The 20,652-nt window shown below is 30.2% G+C and overlaps 1 protein-coding gene across 1 annotated transcript; it reads right to left on the bottom strand.

The window, feature by feature from the left end:
- Positions 1-3,795: 3,795 nt before the first annotated feature.
- LOC113377399 (Golgi SNAP receptor complex member 1-like) lies at positions 3,796-5,231 on the bottom strand. Its single transcript, XM_026617711.1, has 3 exons — positions 5,142-5,231; positions 4,845-5,023; positions 3,796-4,762 (listed from the first exon to the last, which is right to left on the bottom strand). Exons 1-3 carry the CDS (start codon positions 5,173-5,175, stop codon positions 4,715-4,717), a joined length of 261 nt encoding a protein of 86 aa, XP_026473496.1. The 5' UTR covers positions 5,176-5,231; the 3' UTR covers positions 3,796-4,714.
- Between the last annotated feature and the right edge of the window lie 15,421 nt (positions 5,232-20,652).

Below are 20,652 nucleotides of genomic sequence, written 5' to 3'. Positions count from 1 at the left end.
GAAATTCAACCGATTATTGTAGGCCTATAATATTTTAGTCTATTATTTTGGACTACTAAGTCTTTAGTCATACTAATAGACCGATTGTGCCGCACAACAGACCAATGTTATGGCAAGGCTATGTTATAAAGAACTATAGATAAAAGAAGAGTATAAAAAACTTTCCGTACTAATTCTAAATATTGATAAAAAAACATGTGGTTGCTGTGCAGTCAGGCGTTTTTCTCAGAATGTCAGATAGAAAACCTAATCTAGAAACCGCACAAAAGTAAAAAAAAAACGATCTTAGATAACGGGGTCTTTCTGACCCAGCTTCATAACATACGAGTGACGTTGCAGTTTATATGTAAAACGTCTGAATGCACAAGCCAATACATGACTTTTGACAAAAAATTCTAGGTACATATTATGATTAGTAATGTACCATATAGCAGGTGTGCCGTTATCGAAAATAATACACATGTAAAACTAGCAACTTTATATAATAGTGTAAATGAATTTTACACCAGTGCACCCATTCAATGAATAATTCTGTCATCAGAGCCGACATTAATTTTGCTGGCCATCTATAGGCGAAAGGCAAAAGCTACTAAAATAGTGATTTTGAGTGATCACAGCGCTACGAAGCAGTTCTTCTCGAAAACCATATGCAATATGTGTAACTGGTCTTATCCGTATTTTATCTATGACTAAGAACGATGCGCGGCATTTTTAAATTTATATTTGCTTACTTGCAAATATGCAATTTAATCACATTTTAATATATTGCGATTATTATTAGATCATAATGCATGTAATACTATATGCATATTATAAGAAGTATTTGCATTCAAGTAACAAAGAATAATTATTGAATATGCACAGTATATAATAATAATAATAATAATAATAATAATAATAATAAATAGTAATCTGCTCAAAGGCATGCCCATGGTATAAGAACACCTCAAAATCAATTATTTTCTTTCCCTCTCTTGCTTATCATTCCTTAATTCTATTTATTTTTATGAATTTTCCTTTCCAAACTTCTTCAGTGCTTCGGCTTTCAGTTCCCTGCATTTTCTCTTCTCGAGTAAATCGTCAATCGTTTAAAACAGGTTTAAGCATTTAAATTACGAGTTTTGACAAAACGGTTTTATAAAAATATTTAGCACTATGATTTTTACACAAAACTAATCAATTGGTATTTTTTAATGCTAAATGCTCAACCATTATATCAAATTCATTTTGATACATCTCGACATATTCTTAATAGAAAAAAAAAATTAAAAAACATGTTTAATCCGTACCCACAGATAAAAGAAGAGTACCAATCCGCACATTCAAATTTATTATGTATAATAATTATGTATTTGATTATATTAAACAAATTTGAATCATATACTAAAATTAATTATTTAAATGTAATTTAGGATATCAAAATAATGCTAAAAAGAAGTAGCAAGGTCATATATACAAATTCAAAACAAATCCGATCGTAATGCGAACTTACAATAAAATGATTTTTAAAACAATATTGTTTTTTTTCTTCTAGCATGTATAGATAGTACCATTTTTTTAAAGTAATTTGTGTAAAATAATGTAAATGTAAATAATTTATTTCAATAATGAAATTCCACTTCACCTGCAATTCAAGATCCTGTAACAATTTCAAACATAAGATTTAAGATTACTTCCCCTGTTATAACAAAGTAATAAGAACTTATTTGCTCTTTGAATCTTCATTTAATTTCATTCTTTGCCCTCTTATAACAAAGTAATTAATCTTTTGCTAAGTTTGTTACAGTTCTCAAAAGAAATCGGTTTCTGTTCAACATACATCATTCAGTTTCACCAGGAATTCAACTCAGTTGTGCTCATATCTATTCATCATACTTATTTTAATATCACACTAGTATAAACAAGTCAGTTAGACAAAAAGTATAGATGCAATGTACTGGAAATATTCATAGACGCAATTACTAAAGATCCAAACATGACTCATAACATTCTCTTATTACCAGCATCGGAACAAGAACTATACATAAATATAGAAAAAGTATGAATAAAATGGCATTGTGTTTTATTTTTTTATTGAGATTTATTTATTTAATAATATCAAAACACTAGCCTCAACACTAGCTTGACTATCAGTAACGTAGTCTTATTATTAAGTAGGAACCATAATATTTATTGAACAGAAATGCAACTAATATTGTCTATATAGTACAGACAGTGTCAATAACAAAGTAAGGACATTCTCAGATGTTAATTTTTAAGGAGGCAGTTCGCAAATAATTCCTTTAATTGTCTTTAGAACAAATACATTGCAACCAACCTTCGCTCTGCTCAGAATGTAAAAAACAGTCTTTGCAATAAATGCAAATCTTTTCTTTTTACAGTTGGATCCTTTGATACAGTATAGTGATTATGGCTTTATTACAGTTGCGGAAATGTTATTAAAACTAACCAATTTTTAAATAAAACCACATTGTTATTTTGTCCATATTTTCCTCTCAAATACCTCTTTTCTTACATCTTTAATTACAAGTCAAAAACGATTTCTAATCTTCTTATAGTGTTTATTGTAAATCATCGAATATAGAAGTTTACATAAAGATTTCAAACAATAAAGTTCTTAAATTATGCTATTTTTCAACTTCTAATTACTTTGATGTCAAATTTTATTATTTAGATACACATACTAAATAATAAATCATGTCATATTGAATTTAGTACAGGGCATTCTCCGATTGCATATGCAGATTTTTATTAGACGTAACAGTTAAAAAATTACAAAACCTGGTGGTACCACATCATACCTAATTTAATTTTTTTTTTATTAAGTTTATTGCGATTGTTTTGTAGTCTTGTTGTGTTTATTGTAAATCATTGAAGTTTACATAAAGATTTCAAACAATAAAGTTCTTAAATTATGTTATCTTTTTAACTTCTAATTACTTTGATTTTAAATTTAATTATTTAGATATACATATTAAAAAATAAATGTCATATTGAATTTAGTACAGGACATTCTCCGATTGCATATGCAGATTTTTATTAGACGTAACAGTTAACAAAAATACAAAACCTTGTGGTACCACATCATACCAAATTTCATCTTTTTTTTAATTAAGTTTTTTGCCATTGTTTTGTAGTCTTGTTGAAGGCTCATTTTGATCTGTTATAATTGCTGTCTTATTTACCTTCAATTGATTTTATTTTATCATGGCGATGCATTACTAGGCTCAGGTAAATTTTTTAGCATTGATAATACTTATTCAAAAGCCTTAAGCATGTTATTTTGCAACGTTGAACACATCAGTAGACGTAACAGTTAAAAAAATAACCTGGTGATACCACATCATGCCTAATTTCATCTTTTTTTATTAAATTTATTGCATTGTTCTGTAGTCTTGTTAAAGGCTAATTTTGATTCTGTTGTAATTGCTGTCCTTCTTTACCTTCCATTGATTTTATTTTATCATGGGGATGCATTACTAGGCTCAGGTAACTTTTTTAGCATTGATAATACTTATTCAAAAGCCTTAAGCATGTTATTTTGCAACGTTGAACACATCAGTAGACGTAACAGTTAAAAAAATAACCTGGTGATACCACATCATGCCTAATTTCATCTTTTTTTATTAAGTTTATTGCCATTGTTGTGTAGTCTTGTTAAAGTCTCATTTTGATTCTGTTGTAATTGCTGTCCTTCTTTATCTTCCATTGATTTTATTTTATCATGGGGATGCATTACTAGGCTCAGGTAACTTTTTTTAGCAATAATAATATTGCTCATTTTGATCTGTTATAATTGCTGTCTTATTTACCTACAATTGATTTTATTTTATCATGGCGATGCATTACTAGGCTCAGGTAAATTTTTTAGCATTGAAAATACTTATTCAAAAGCCTTAAGCATGTTATTTTGCAACATTGAACACATCAGTAGATGTAACAGTTAAAAAAATAACCTGGTTGTACCACATCATACCTAATTTCATCTTTTTTTATTAAGTTTATTGCCATTGTTTTGTAGTCTTGTTAAAGTCTCATTTTGATTCTGTTGTAATTGCTGTCCTTCTTTATCTCTTCCATTGATTTTATTTTATCATGGGGATGCATTACTAGGCTCAGGTAACTTTTTTTAGCAATAATAATATTTATTCAAAAGCCTTAAGCATGTTATTTTGCAACGTTGAACACATCAGTAGACGTAACAGTTAAAAAAATAACCTGGTGATACCACATCATACCTAATTTCATCTTTTTTTATTAAGTTTATTGCCATTGTTTTGTAGTCTTGTTAAAGGCTCATTTTGATTCTGTTGTAATTGCTGCCCTTCTTTACCTTCCATTGATTTTATTTTATCATGGGGATGCATTACTAGGCTCAGGTAACTTTTTTAGCATTGATAATACTTATTCAAAAGCCTTGAAATCAACCTGATAATCAATATTCCTGATTTGTTCTCCTAACTCAAGCATGTTATCACCATGTTATCACTTTGATTTGCATTTATATAACTGTGCTTTATCTTATGCTGGAAATAAAATGTACTTCATTTTTTTCAGCAGTGTTTTTTTTGGAAAATACTTTGGTAACATTCCTGTAATTTTTTATATTTCTGGCGTTATTAGAGAACCGCAAGCGGAATATGTTTTATCTACAGGCAATGATGAGATTGCACATATTAAAGCGTTCCCAGAACCACATATGTTAGGGTCAGGCCTAGGTATCAGTTAACTGGTATTTATACTCAATCCATAACAAGTTATGCTATAAGTCAATTTATAGGGGATCAATAATCAAACCTAGTCTGATGAGCAAAACTCAAATAGTATCGAACCTCTATAATTACCTTATCCAACATTCCGTCGATTTCCATAGCCATATTATCACAAATATGTTCTACGAGCAGGGGTGATTTATCGCTTCCTCCAGAGGATAAGCACCCAGGGGAAGATATCCCCATTTTAGAAAAAGCTACCAATTTTAAATCCACATGGTTTTCTAAATGCCGAGCTTGCTTTCGCAAATCTAGAAAGGAAAGAATTGGGTTATAAAGTAAGAAGTATCTGGCAATGTATTTTACGAGGTCTAAAGATTTGTGTGTAATGTAGAATTATTATTAAATGTTTATTTTATTATTATTTACCTTCCCAGCTCATTGTTTGCGCCTTTACAGCCATTATTTTAGTTCACTTATTAAAACCTACATTCATAATGGCGGTTACGTTTATTTGACAGCTCAAAGAACAACTCATGTTGACTTATCTATGCGTCAAACAATAATTCGCCATAGATAACAATACGAGAAACAGAGACTAGTAACTACTGACAAGAAAAGAATTTTCAAATAATTCCGATAGGAGACACCATTTTCTCGAACCATTATTTGAAATGGACTTTTTGAGCCTTATTTTGCACAAAATATTTATCATTGTATTATATTTTGATTAAGAAAATATAATTTATCATTTAGAACTGTTAAATTAAAAAAAAAAATAAAATTGCAACACGAGAAATGATTTTATGTTTGCTTTTCTGTGAGAGATGTCAGGACGTGTACTAAAAACTATGAATGTTATATATAATATCTACAATTGTGAAAAAATTATATACATACATATATATATATATATATATATATATATATATTCTTAAATGTTATATTTTTAGCCAATCGTCGATTAAAAGAAGAATAACTATTTATTTGTACTTTTCGACACAGTATGTGTGTCATCATTCAGCGATTTTTTTGATATTTGTACAGTATCACACCAGAAAAAAACAATAACAAAATTTAAAATAAAATTGGAAATAAAACAAATAAAATATATATACATATATACAAGGTCAGCCTGAGGTCCTTAGCGCCAGCATGCTATTCCCCCCCCCCTGTCTATTATTTTAAATGTTTTAACAGTTTTTCATTAAAGTTATATAAATATTTACGTTAATTTTTTTAAATACTTTTTCATAATTCTGGATTTAGTACACAAAATGTTAAATAATATTTTTTTTAAATATTAGAATGTTTATGTTTAAGCTTATACTGCAATCTTTTGTAAAAATATTCCAATTTTTATAATAGATGACAGATCTAGTTTTGGTAATTTTTGAACATTTTCAATCACTAATTTATAGGAGAGCTGGTACATAAAAATACTTAATTATTTTGTATTTGTTTATAAAATATATTTTATTCAAATGTTATAAAATTTTTAAAATTCGTGCTGTCGTTTGTGAGCAAACTTTGTCAAAAGATCAAACTTTGGATCACATATATGTCAAACGATTCAGAACGATTCGAAGTGTGGAGAAACCGAGTAATTAGAAAATCGGCATTTCTGCCAAAAACCAACTTCTTCTTGAGGAAGTTAATAAATAGTATCAGTTATAAATGCTCAATAAAAGCAATACTGACCCAAAGCAATCTCTGTTACATTTTTATATGAGAAATATTAATCAAATAAAAAAATATTTAAAAGCGCAAAACTGTAAGTGTATGTATTAAATCATTCTGATCGGATTTTTGGTCCGTATCTTCGAAACGGCTGGACCTGCCATTGCCAATATCCCTCATCGATAGGATCGAGGGTCTTTTGAATCATTCAAATCGGTTGATCCGTGCTTCCGGAATCGTGGGCAGTTTTTTTTATTCAAACATAAATAGGGCTCGCCCGTGGGTAAGCGGTTAAGAGCGACGGGACTTGATTCGGAGGTCCCTGGTTCCATACCCACTTCGGGCAGCCTGTTGTCAGGCAGCAGTGACAACGATTTTTACTTGGAAATATAGATAGCAATATGTTTCCAAGTGAAAATAACCTTCACCTGGCATTAATAAAAAATGTCAGACCTATTAGATAAATTCTAATAATAAAAAATCATCAAATACGAATGGATTAACCATTGGGTTACCATCTAAAAATACGAAGTAAGGACATAAACAATTGCGTTTTTGCAAAGATTCTGGCGTAAAATATTTTTTTGATACATTAAGTTTCATTGATATATTTTTAATTAAATTATCCTAAAATGTTACCATGGCTCATGGTGAACTTTTTCTGATATTATTATGGCGACTAATTTTTTTTTATTATAAATATATCGAACAAAATTTATATGACCTGATGGCTCTCCCAAGACTTGATTCAGAGGTCCCGGGTTCGATACCCACTTCGGGCAGCCTGTTGTTAGGCAACAGTGACAACGATTTTCACTTGGAAATATAGATAGCAATATGTTTCCATGTGAAAATAGCCCTCATCCGGCATTGCTGCACCAATAAAAAATTTCGCGCTATTACAGAAATTGTAATACATACTATTATATCGTACAGATTGGGTTTCCATCTGACAAACAGACTAATTTTAAGCCAAAATTAATACAACAGCTTATAGAACTATTATATTCTGAATGCTGCTCAAAAATAACTAAAAAAATCCAAACATATATAAAGACACATGTGTGTGTTTCCACATTTCTCCTGGTTCGATTTCCAAATTTTTCCTTCCTCTATGGCATATCGTCCCATTTGAAACGTATTTAGAGCGTGAGAAATCCAATTTGTAAGGTGCCCATACGACGATTTAGTTGGCTCGACCGAGGCAATGGCAGAAGCAGAAGTCGAGGCTACTAGAGTACTCCTCGCGCGCGGGCTTCATTCTTATTTTACATTTTAATGCGTTTTAGAAACGTGAGTTCCCAAACTGCACGCGAATTTGCTTCTTAATGATGTTTTGGTTTCGATTTACTCTTGTGTATCGTTAAAACAACCATTTTTATGCCAGAAGATTTGATATATGGTGGATACACATGCACACACACACACACACACACTAATACACACAAATATATACATATACACATATAGAAATCGTTTGCAAATATTTTCATTTAGGGGAAAGTTGATTGCCAAATTGAAAATGCTATAGTTCAGTCATTATAGTAAGTTCATCTCGGAATTCGTGATACCCAGCTGTAAGTCTGTAAATACTTGTATATTGACACCTAAAAGTTGTCTCAAAACTACATATGGCATTGACACCCTACCATATGTAGGTTTTGAGACAACTTTAGGGTGTATAAAAGTATTTACAGACTTACAGCTGGGTATCTCGAATTCCGAAATTCTTACTTAATTTGAGCTTAAATGACTAGACTGCTACAATTTTACAATTTTTATCAACTTTCTGTTAATAGTTTATAGTTATAGTAATCGTGAAAAAATAATAATTTTTTTTATATATTTTTACGTTTCAAAGGTTTCTGAACATTTTGGCATACCTTAGAAAAAATGGATATGTGTGTATGTGCGCGTGTGTGTGTTCGGATATAAAATTTTCGTCGACACTTTCGTGAACACAAATCAACCGATTTGAAAAATTCAAAAAACATTCGATTTCTATTGATAAGGAGACGAGGTGATTAGTTTTTGGCAAAGACAGACCCAGCCGTTTCAAAGATACAGGGCAAAAAAAAAACAAAAATGGTTTTTCAGTTTTTGAGAGAACGGAGCGTCCGATTTGAATAATTCAAAAAACATTTTACTTGTATTGACAAAATAAGAAACTGATTGAATTTTTGGAAATGCGGGCTTATCGGTATTGGAGATCTAAGAAAAAATTAGAAAAAAAAAGGCCATTTGGAGGTCAAAAATGATTATTGAACATATGCACATCAAATTATGAGATATTTTATAAAGATTTCAATAAGAAGTACAAATTTTGTTAATATTTCTATGGGTTCCATACCAATTTTTACTCGTTAGTCTGCGACGCGGCGCTCAAGCGCTTTAATGCTGTTAACGCAGTTAAAGTTTCAAACGTTTTGTAAATATAAAAAATAAATTCCAATGTTTCAAAAAAGTCAATTTGTTTCAAGAGATTCTCAGAAATCCAGTTTTTCAAAGTTTTCAAAATATTTCTAAGCTTTTTTAAAAATTTTAAATTTTTGGTGCGGGATGTTCCAGGGTTAAGGCACGATACCATGCACCACTAGTTTATTATACATGTTACTACACAGACTTTAGATTTGGAAGTTAAAAAAAAGTCTGATCCAACTTTCCGATACCCCCCTCTACAGCTCTACAGGGTAGCAAACTTTCGGTATAAAAGCTCAATGCCATGAAGATCGCTGTAGCCAATGTAATTAATAATATGAAAATACGTCCAAACATTTATTCTATACAATCTTTATAATATATATGTTCTATATTATTTTACATACATAAACCAATTTTCTTCTTTGCTCTTTACAATTGACTTCTAAATAATTTTTTTTTTTTAAATCTGATATTTTCCAAATCTAGTACTGCTTACTTCTAAATTAATTCAAATTGAGATTATATTTTATTTGAAATTAACTATTTTCAAATTCTACTTCTTACTTCAATTTCTATCAACTTCAAACCAACAATTTAATTTCTATTTAATTTTAACTCAACATCTGTAATTCTATCGTTTCAAGGATCATTGGCGTGTGAGTCAGGCACGTTACTGACTGAGCTATTCTCTCCACAATCTCATTAGTTCATATAAATAATGAATACCAATAAAATAATAATTATATAAATATTATTAATACAATATAAAAAATAGACTAACGCTTCAGAGTAATAGTTACAAACCTGTTGTACTCATAATCATTATTGACAATTTTTAAATTGTTGCAATTTATTTATTTGTCTAAAAATTAATCATTTGCATTAACGATATTGTAATCATAACTACCCTATAAATTTTACTACATTAAAATTTATCCATCAAAAGTACCTATCCATTATGTATGTATTACGTTTTATCCCGTTCTCCCTTAAACGAGTGCGAATATTCGATTTGTTTCATGCCTTATACCAATTTCACGTCAATTGGTTATTATTGCTCACCATATACTAAATATTAAGACTACATTACATCCTACAGGTGCACAGTGGCTAATTTTAAATAATAGCTACAGGGACGTACTTTGGAATTAAAAAATATATAAACTAGGTGTAAGTGGAATTTTTCTGTGAAACTGTCCGATAATTAAGTCAACCAACATGCAACACTTGGTATGCTGCTGCACCTATTTTTTGAATTACTGAATTATTCTTATTGTTAGCCTGATTTTATAAATTATATAATTCTTTCTATTTGTGGGTCCAATACAGTTTTATTTTATTCATACACTGTATTTTCCATATCGAATCTTGTCGGTCCAACTTATGTGCCTGGAGGCAAATTGCTGGAACTTCCCGTAAAAATTTTGAAAATAATTCAGATTTTCGATATTCAAAATAATTTTGTTTTGAAGTTAAATATTTTTTCCCCTAAAAACAATTGTTTCGTCAATACAAGCTAGTTTATACAAGAAAGTTTCTTGAATCATTCAAATGGGTAGCTTATTTCTCTCAAAAACTGCTATTTTTGGCACACTTAGCACCGCATCTCCAAAACTACTGATCCTGCTATTGTCAAACTAACTCCCCCTATCATTACGAATTGCATGTTTTTTGAATCATTCAAATCGGTTGATCCGTTTTCTCAAAAACTCAATTTGCACTTTTTGCTCCGTAACTCCAAAACGGTTGAACTGACTTTTGCCAAATACTAATCAGCACGTCTCCTTATCAATACGAATCGAATGTTAATTGAACCATTCAAAACGGTTGATCATTGTGCCCGAAATCGTCGCAAAAATTTGAATCCAAACACACACACACACACACACATTCATTTTTTCTAAGGTATGCCAAAATGTTCAGAAACCCCTAAAACGTGAAAATATATAAAAATATTCGTTTTCGATTTTTTTGCAATTACTATAACAAAATGTCGAATTATGATTGCAGATAATTAAAATGCATTGCTGTGTAACATTGATTTTTTTGGAGAATTAGCTCCAGAGACCATCAGATGTGATTATTAGTCCCTCCCATGGGCCCTCCGTTCTAGCATTTAACCAAATATTTTTTCCTCATTTTACCAAAATGCAGTTCTGTAATAAACGCATTAGTATCAGTAAATCTATGCATTATTTGATATAAATTAGAATTGTTCGGATCGTGACGAATTCTGGCTATTTCGATTAAGTTCGTGAGCTGCTGTACGATATGCTAATTTCTCCTACACGATACGATGCGAATGCTTAGATTATTATTTTTTCAATACATACTTACTAGAAAAACAAGTAGCAAATATTTTTAGACACGACACCATACGAATTTGTTACCAATTTCTCTTAAAGAGAAGGATGCAGGTGAATCATGATGGTAAATGAGGAATGGAAGTAGTAGGTAGACCTAGACTTGGATAAGATAGCTTGATTTAGCTTGATTGTCTTTTACTTATTTTATTTTTATTATTTACTCTATATAATCACAAAATTTAAATTCAATATATCAAAATTGAAAAGGCTTACTACTGGGTAACCTTTTAGATCTAATGTTTAATGTTTCATATATCATCTAAATTACTGAATGTCTTCCTTTTTGTAAAGACAGATTGTAATTCAATAAAGAGAATAAAAAAAAACATGTTTTATTATTAAACAAAAATAATTCCGAAGAAGATAAGTGAAACTCCAGGAATAAACATAAGAGCATTCAAAATAAAAAATTATCTGACCGTTGCTAGTGATTTTGGCATAGACGAAGATTAGTTTAGACCGTAGGTTCCCAAACTATTTTGTGTCGTGGACCCCTTAGACTTAGCCATGAACTCCTTATACTCGATATTAATTTAATTTAAGAAAATAAATAAAAATATACAAGAACTTTTCACTTCCTAGGTACATTTACCTATAAATACTGTATAAGGCCTTATTATAAAAAGTGTAGTTTAAGTAAATATATATTATTAACATAGTGTGTTGTCATCCACTACCCCATTGCCATTTGTTTACCATATTTTTTTTTCTCTGACGTGGACTATTTGAAAATTGTCATTAACCTCTGGGGGTCCATGTGGACCACTTTGGAATTCACTGGTGTAGACTTTATAATCTGACTCTGACAATTTTCTGGTTCCCCAAAATACTTTAAATTTGTCCAAAATCGAGCCAATTTATTTCAGAAAAGCTCAATAAAATGGTATGGTTGTAGTTGGAAGAAAACTCAAAAAGTCTTCCATGGAAATAAAAAGTTTGAGTAGGTTATTTATGGAATCATAGTGAAAACAATCTTACTATTTATATGCAATTAGTAAGATGAGAGATAACTTGTATTTTTTTATATTGTAGCAACTATATTGTTATAATTAAAATACATAATAAAAGCAAAAGTGAGTCAATTGAAGATTAGAGTTTGAAGCTATTCAACCAAAAGATATTTAACCATAAGATAAAAAAAATAATAATGGAAGTTCCAACAATTTGCCATGCGCCCCACTAGTTATAATTAATATAATATTTGCGAAACAAAGAATATTATTTAGGACTGTTAGAAAGTATGCTCTCGAGGACATGTTACCGAAAATATTTTCTGCACCAATAAGTTAAGTTTATCTTCAATTTGTCAATTCATTTTTTTGTAGTTTTTTGACATCAATTTTCCTTCATTAGTTAATTAATACTTTTATATTTGATCAATGGTAGAATCTAACAAAATTATTATTGCATTTTACTATTGCTTATAGTAGTAAGATAAGTTAAAAATTTGATCCAAAAATAAGTTTAAAGTTTATAGTATTTACTCTAAATATTTGTGGATTTGATTAGAAACATAATTAGTGTGTGGCACAGCTTAAAGCCAATTTGTTGAAACTTTTGCAAATTAAAATTAATAAATACGAGTATCCAAAAATCCAGTAAATGATTTTATATCGTAACTAAAATATAATTTCAAGCAATGTCCATAAAGGTAATGACAATTGCTGAAAACTTTTGAACGTTGCACTATGCTATTTTAGGCAAGAAATAAAAAATATTAAAGTTATGAGGAAATAAATATTTTTACAAGATTATTTTCCTGTAAAATATTGAATACGTAGGATTTCTCTGAAGAATTCTGAAGAAAACGAGAAAAAGTGATTTTTGCTGCTTTTTTATGTACCAAGTAAGAAATAAGAAATAGATTACATTCAGTTGGTCAAAGAATTTATTATTACAAATATGCATTCATTCATTCATTCATTCATTCAGCATTGTAATACTTGAACACACCTTCTCGAAGGATTTCTTTTCGAAGATTTTTTTAGTTAGATTAAATTTAATATAAAATAAAAAAAACTGGATAGTCTGCTCTCGGCCTTTGATCCAAAAGTATCCTCTAAAATGTAGTTTTGTAAATCATCTTTTATGAATTATTTACTAGTCTTCTGCCAACGTCGACGTGTTTCTAAAAATTTTATGTAATGAAATTAAATGTCACAAGTAATTATGGAAAATGTGTTTAATTTTGACATAGATCCCCAAACCTGGAACCATGAAGTTTTTAAATTTTACAAAATTTGGTGGCAGCGGTAAGATTAAAGTACTTGAATGTTGTGGACAATTTTAATAGTATAAAATCTTTTTTGAGAGTTAAAGAAAAATCATATACCATATAGCAATATTTCAGATCTGTAGAGCAAAAAAAAATCATAAAAGTTCAGGATGAAATAGTAAAAAGTAATTTATGCCAAATATCATTAGACATCATATAGAATAGGTTTCAATATTATTAAGTGTGGATGATATGCAAAAAATACTATAAAAAAACTCTTGGCCAGAAAACAATTAAGTTATTCAAGTTATTGTAGTTGTAACGGAATGAACGGATTGTTTGTTAGAAAAATATTATTTTATATTAAAATGAACATAATATAAATTATTTTGGGGATGTCCAATTTATCACGTAAGTCATAAAGAGCTGATTGATAAAAAAATTTGCAAAATATTACAAGGAGGTGGGAGTGGTTCTAGTAAGATATCACATAAATTCACGGCCTCATAGATAGATCGGGCTTTTATTACAATTGACGTTCATTTAATTTTTACAATATCGTTTAACACGCCTACTTCAATATTATATCCAAATTTATATAAAGCAAAAGAATGTCCCTCCCGAGGAAACCCAAGGAAATTCCTTCCTCCTTGCCCTCGCGTTAAAAATGTCGGACCTCACTACTGTTATGATATAGATGTAAGAGTTATTTTGTATATAAATTACGTTCTATATTTCTCGTGTAATATAAATATAAATATAATACACTCACGGTTGTTATTCGTTCAGTAAAATAAGTTTTAAAGAGATAACAATCAAAGTGCGCGGAGCCGCGCATTGCATGCGAACACGCCGACAACAAAAAATTAAAATGTACCTGTACCTGTAGCATAGTGTAGTATGAGTCGCCTTTCGCTCCTGCCACTGCCATTTTTAGACCAAGACCTAAGACAGGGGTCTTATTTATAATATTAATATCATCAAAACTATTCTCAGTTATAGTACCTAGCTTTTTATTAGAAAGCGATCCAGTGGTTATTAATTCTATTAGAAATAAAATTCTTACTTTATATAGTAGTGCATTGTGATGTCCAACAAGGCTGGGAATTGTCTAACATCGATTCCCAGTCTTGTTGATCCTTGTTAGATCAATTATACTTTCAAAACTTCTGATTCAATGCATTCGTGCCCCAGAGCCTTAGTTTTATTATTAAATTTATTTTACCTACATTGAAAACGTGCCGAAGACACTTTTTGCCCAATCTGGAGCCAATCCTAATTGCTTCCTTTTCACAATTTTATCCAATACATATCTTTTATCATCCACTCTCCCAGCACTTACTCTTTGTTTTGATACATTTTTAATACATTTTTATGAATTTTATATTTCTGATCCGTATAAAATAATCGCTCAGCATATGTGGTTCGTTTTATTTCTGGTTCAAGTTTATGATCATCAGCATCCTCCTTAGTCCTAGTTTTGCCAGTCATTTTAGTTTACCGTCAATGACAACATGCAGAAGACAATATTGTCCAATATGGGTTCAATCCTGTTTCCTTCATTTTTACATTATTTACCAATACATATCTATCCTCAGCTACTCTCTGCAGCACTTACTCAATTGATACATTTTTATTCCCTCTGCTCTTTTTCAGCACCATATCTGGCAACCCTTAGATTTGTGCTTAAATTTCATGCCTCAGATCCATATAGAATCATCGATCAGCATTGTTGTCTTTAATATGAAGGCTGATTTAGTGCTGGTGATATAGGATCAAACTTTTAGACCACAACCTAAGACAGGGGTCCTATTTTAATTATTAATAATATCAGAACTATTCTCAGTTCTAGTATCTAGCTTTTTATTAGAAAGCAATCTGATGGTTGTTTATACTTTTAGAGATAAAATTCTTACTTTGCACAGGAGTTAATTGTGATGTGATATCTACCAAAGTCGATTTCTACCCATGTTTATAGATCACTTTTACTTTCAAAATTTCTGCTTTCACGCTTTCGTATCCTTGCCTTGATTTTATTTCAAGTGCAAGTTGTTGATCATCCGTGTCCTCCTTAATCCTAGTTCTGCCAGTCATTTTATTTTACCATCAATGACAACATGCAGAAGACACTCTTTGTTAATATGAGTCCAATCCTATTTTTCCTTCATTTTCACATTTTTTTAATACATATCTTTCCTCACCTACTCTTTGCAGCACATACTCAATTGATACATTTCAAATAAGTTTTATTCCCGCTGCCCTGCTCCAGCAATTCAATTTCACATCTTTAATCCGTATAGAATCATCAATCAGCATCATTGTCTTTAATGTAAAGGTTGATTTAGCGCTGGCAATATAGGATCAAATTTTTAGACCAGGACTTCAGACAGGGTCTTATTTTCATTACTAATATTATTAGAACTATTTTCAGATAGTTTTTTTTTATTAGAAATCAATCAAGTGATTGCTCATTCCCTTCGAGAAGAAATTTATATAGTTTGTGATAAAATATGTTCTAATGTCGAATTCCATCTTTATTTATAGATTAATTTAACTTTCGAAACTTCTGCTTCCATTCTTTCGTGTCCCTGCCTTGGTATTTCTTTTGGTACAAGTTGTTGATCATTGGTGTTGTTCTTTGTCTTAGCCCTTTCAGTCATTTGATGTTACCTTCAATGACATCAAACAGATAGCACGTTTTTTAATCAATGATCAATTTAACTTCTAGAACCTATGCCTCCATACTTTTGTGTCCCTACCTTGGTTTTTCTCCTGATACAATTGTTGATCATCTGTGTTCTTCTACGTCTCAACTCTTTCAGCCATTTCATTTTACCTTTAATGACAAAGTGCAGAAGATACTCTTTGTCTAATATGGGTCCGATCCAGTTTCCTTTCCTAATTTTCAATCAAGTTCCTTATGTAAGTTCGTGATTCAATTAGGTAGTCAGCAGCGTTGTCTTTAATTTAAAAAATGATTTGGCGCTGGCCAATGCTAATTTTTTGGACTTTGAAATCTTTGTTCTATGGGTCATATCAAGAAAACCATAAATCAAATTTCCAGCTAATGATATTTTCAACATAAAAGGTAATACTTATTGTTAGGCAATACTAGCCAAATATGTATACAAAGATATTTAGGGCTAAGAAATCTATTTCGGACTGGATTAGAGGGTGCTATTTAACCATTTTTTCACACATAGAAAGAAAAATGATGAAATTGTTTTAAAAATCAAAAAATATTTGACTATAGTTCCGACTCATAATTCAATCAATAATTGCCATAAAAATCTACAAAAAAGCATCAAAGCAAGTTTTAACTTTTCAAAATTGTATAAACAGTGAACCAAAATGTATAGTTCCAAAAAAAACATACAAAATATTATTTGAATAATTTTTCAAATGAATCATTTACATTATTATTGCATAAATTTTTTGAAAAAAAAACCTAAACATAAATAGTTGAAATGATATAAAATCAGAAAAAAAATGTGACTCATGTAACGATCCATCCCTTAATTCTGAACAAAATATTTTAGATGAGGAAACATTACCTTGTGTAGCAATAAATTCCTCGGCTCCCTGTTTATCAATTGAACTTTTTCGTTACTTTTTGCAGTTGTTTTCCGTTGACCAAACAAAATGATTAAAAAAATCAGTATCAAGACTATAAGTTATAATAACCGGCGTAATGTGCAGTGCACAGATAATGCATCTTTTCCCAAGGAATGTGAGGTAGCGCGAGGGACATTCTGATTAATATAAGAAAATAATCAAGTTTCTGAAGAAAGACCAAATATAATTATAATATATTATATAATTTTTTTGGGGGCAAGGTTGTGTAAAATAATTTTAATAATTACTAGACTATAAATGATAACTAGACATTAAAGTAGTTCTGAAAAATATCAACCCAACACTTCTTTTTTGAGCAATTCAGTAAATAAGTCCTCTTTTTTGTTATGGGTGTACAAACTAAGAATAAAAGTCTCAGAGAATAGAGCCTGCAGAACAAAGTCACTGCTGCTTGACATAAGGCTGTCTGGAAAGGATACCAAATGTGGAACATATCTTTATCGATTGAAAGCCTATAACTCCAACAACTAACCCACAGGAAAGTCTTAATTCTAGAATATGTGATATAACAAAATTAATTTTATGCTAATAATTATGATTATTTATAGATGGTATTTATTGAATGTTTGAGCCAAAAGTTAGAAATATGGTTACTATCTACTAATAGCAAAAGGATGACCAATTAGTTCTTTCTAATAAAAAAGATAGTAACAAGTAGTAAGGACAACCATTAGGATGACTTCTAACAGCTTATTAGTAAAGTCACAACATCTTACAAGTTTTTCCTTCAAATAAATAAATAATTAATAAATTATAATAATGAAGCAACTACATCAAATATTTATCAGAATATTTATTTAATATACACTCAGACACAGATGTCTATAACATCTTCTAAAACCATAGTTTAGCAAACATATATCCCTTATTTATAATACTGTTTCATGAAGTGTAAACTTTGCAAAAGTTTTCGACAAAACTCGGAAACTTGTAGAAAATAAGTCGTTTCGGAACTTTCGGAACTTTTGTAAGTCGATGATGGAATGCGATGTTTTTGTAAAGTTGTATAGAGAAACCTTGAAACAAAGATCTTTTTGTAATATAACAGACACGCTTGTGCAGGACGATCATGAAATAGTTGAAATATAAAGGTAAAGGTTTAGGTAAATATAAATGTTTTGCATGCTGCTATCTATTTACTGATTGAAATTTCTCTATTTGATGCTATTTATATTTAAATATACTTGGGACGTCTAGTTACTGGATTGACAACCGACTTAAAAATACTGACAAAAATCTTCAAAAAATTGTTGACGCTCCATATCGGAATAAGCCAAAATTATTTGAAATGTATTCAAATATAAAGAAAAATTAGCACTTTTATTTGTAATAGTAAAAAACAAAAATAACAGTCCAGAATTACAAAGTGATTGGCAACATTTTCCAGCAAGAAGGGGCTGCTTGGCACATTCCTAACGATGAGCTGATCATCGTCCAGTAGATGTACCCAAAATAGCAGTTCTCCTAAGAGTCCACATTTTTAGCCAGAATTTACTTTTATGACGATTAATTCAAAGATTAAGTGTGTATACCCATAATCCAAATATTCATACATTCATCATTCAATCAAATATTTTATTATTTATTTTTATGCACAGCTCGATCGAATCCAAAATGTCTGATTAAATTCATTCTTAATTAGGAAACTAATTTTTGAATGTCTGTTCATAGACAGTTTATATTTTATATAATAATAAAAAAAAATGTAATTTTTACTGAAAAAAAAAACGTTCAGCAGTATAATCAATGGCATAATTCTAGTTCATAATATAGAAACATATATCTGATTTTTTAATTGTTAACGTAAGAAGATATTAATTTGCATACTATATCTAGTTGAATATGAATTTGGACTTGTACATTTAACGGCATCTTTAAATTATTAACTTGATTCAGAATTTTAGATGTAAGTGGCATTTTACCTTAAGACAAGTTACATAATCTTCACGATATGTGTAGATAATCTACTTAATCAATAAAAAGTGAGATTTAGAAACACTTTTAATTTTTGCGTTAAATTTTTTCATTTCGAAATTAAAGGTTTCGTTTTATCTTTCAAACTTGCACAATCACGTGTTTGCATGTCCTAAAAGTGCAGTTTTATTCTAAATTTTAATACATTTTTATAATTGAATCTCATTTCGTAGGTCTCTAATATTGCAGAAAGCTGGTTTAGGTTCTTAAATCTATAGTTATGTTAAAATTGATCAAAAATGCAAAAATTTAACATTTAATTACAAAAAAACAGCCAAACTCATCTTTGCCATCAACTTATCAGCACGATTCCCAATTGATACCTTTGTTTTAATTAGAATAGTTAAAATATTCAAAATCGAGTCAGGGTTTTTTGTAAAAATGTGCACAAATAACTTCGCACTTTTTTGTTAATACTAAAGAAACGAAAGCTAACTTTCTATGAAAGTTAATGGCTAACTATAATAGAAGTAAAGATGACCACTTACGCTTTAAAGGTTAAATCAAGAAAAGGACAACTATTATTTTAATTTTAATTAAGTCAAATCTTAATTCAATGGCTTTGGTTGATCCTTTACTTCATCTTTCATGTTATAAATCGATTACTACGACCACCATCCATCCATATCAAATTTTCCGAATTCGACAAAATATTTTACTAATTTAGAAGCCAATTTTCCGGTAAAATAAAAATGTTATGGGAACTCTATGTTACGTTACTATTTTCATATGAATTGGTAGTAACAAACTGTCAATAGGCTATGTATTTGCTGTGCGATCAGGCGTTTCACACATAAAACCTAACCTACAAAACGCACAAACCTAAAATTACAATGTTATCGTTAGTGCATCTTTCTGATGTCTCATTGATAACACAAACGTGAAGTTAGGTTTTATTTATAAAACACCTGATCGCACAGCAAATACATAGACTTTTGACAGTTTTTACTACCAAGATAGAACAGTAACATGACATTTCAAGAACATTTCTATTATATCGGAGTATTGGCCCCTAAACCAATTTCGTTTGACCATACCAAAAATTCCGAATTCCGAATCCGTGCCCATCAAAACTGCAATGTACCTCTGGTACCTCTGGTACATTGGAATGGGCGTGTTTTAATTCGAATGTTGCGCGGCTACTGCCTTCCTACTAGCTGCTGCCTACTGCTTCTTTTTCTTTCGTCGGCGTCTTCTTATTTCGTATTTCTCATTTCTTCATTCCATTTGTTTTTGTAGCGTCAAAAAGCGAACGCCTCTCACGGCACGAAAACCGATAACCGGGAACGGAGAGCGGCGAACGGCGAACGGACAAGTTGAATTTTAAGCACATGTGCACACATGAGAACACATGGTACTTGCCCGGTGATTACAGAAGAGCGACGGAACATTCGATGTGTATGTATGGATAGTGTTGATAATAAAACTAGTGGCATCGTGCCTTAAGGCAAATTGCTCAAACTTTGCAAAATTTTGAAAAAATTATATTTTTGAGAAATATATTTTTTTTTTTTAAAAAATTGACTTTTTTGAAAAATATGATTTTTCATATTTTGTTTTCTTTTAGTATTTTGATTTTTTTAGATTTTGAACATTTTTTTAAGCAATCGCGCTGCATAGCTGATTTGGAGTCGAAATATAAAAGCGC

The sequence above is a fragment of the Ctenocephalides felis genome, unplaced genomic scaffold (assembly GCF_003426905.1).
Source record: "Ctenocephalides felis isolate EL2017-DRISC unplaced genomic scaffold, ASM342690v1 CF-g0.4_SCAFFOLD_01886, whole genome shotgun sequence".
In the NCBI taxonomy this organism is placed as follows: domain Eukaryota; kingdom Metazoa; phylum Arthropoda; class Insecta; order Siphonaptera; family Pulicidae; genus Ctenocephalides; species Ctenocephalides felis.
Note: the sequence above shows the minus strand (reverse complement) of the source record. Positions and strands in the feature narration are given on the sequence as shown.

Coding starts and splice junctions, on each gene's coding strand:
- LOC113377399 (XM_026617711.1), bottom strand. CDS start 5,175: ATGGCTGTAAAGGCGCAAACAATGAGCTGGGAAG. Junction 5,024..5,141: donor GCAAACAATGAGCTGGGAAG/GTAAATAATAAT, acceptor TTTCCTTTCTAG/ATTTGCGAAAGCAAGCTCGG. Junction 4,763..4,844: donor TCGACGGAATGTTGGATAAG/GTAATTATAGAG, acceptor ATTGACTTATAG/CATAACTTGTTATGGATTGA.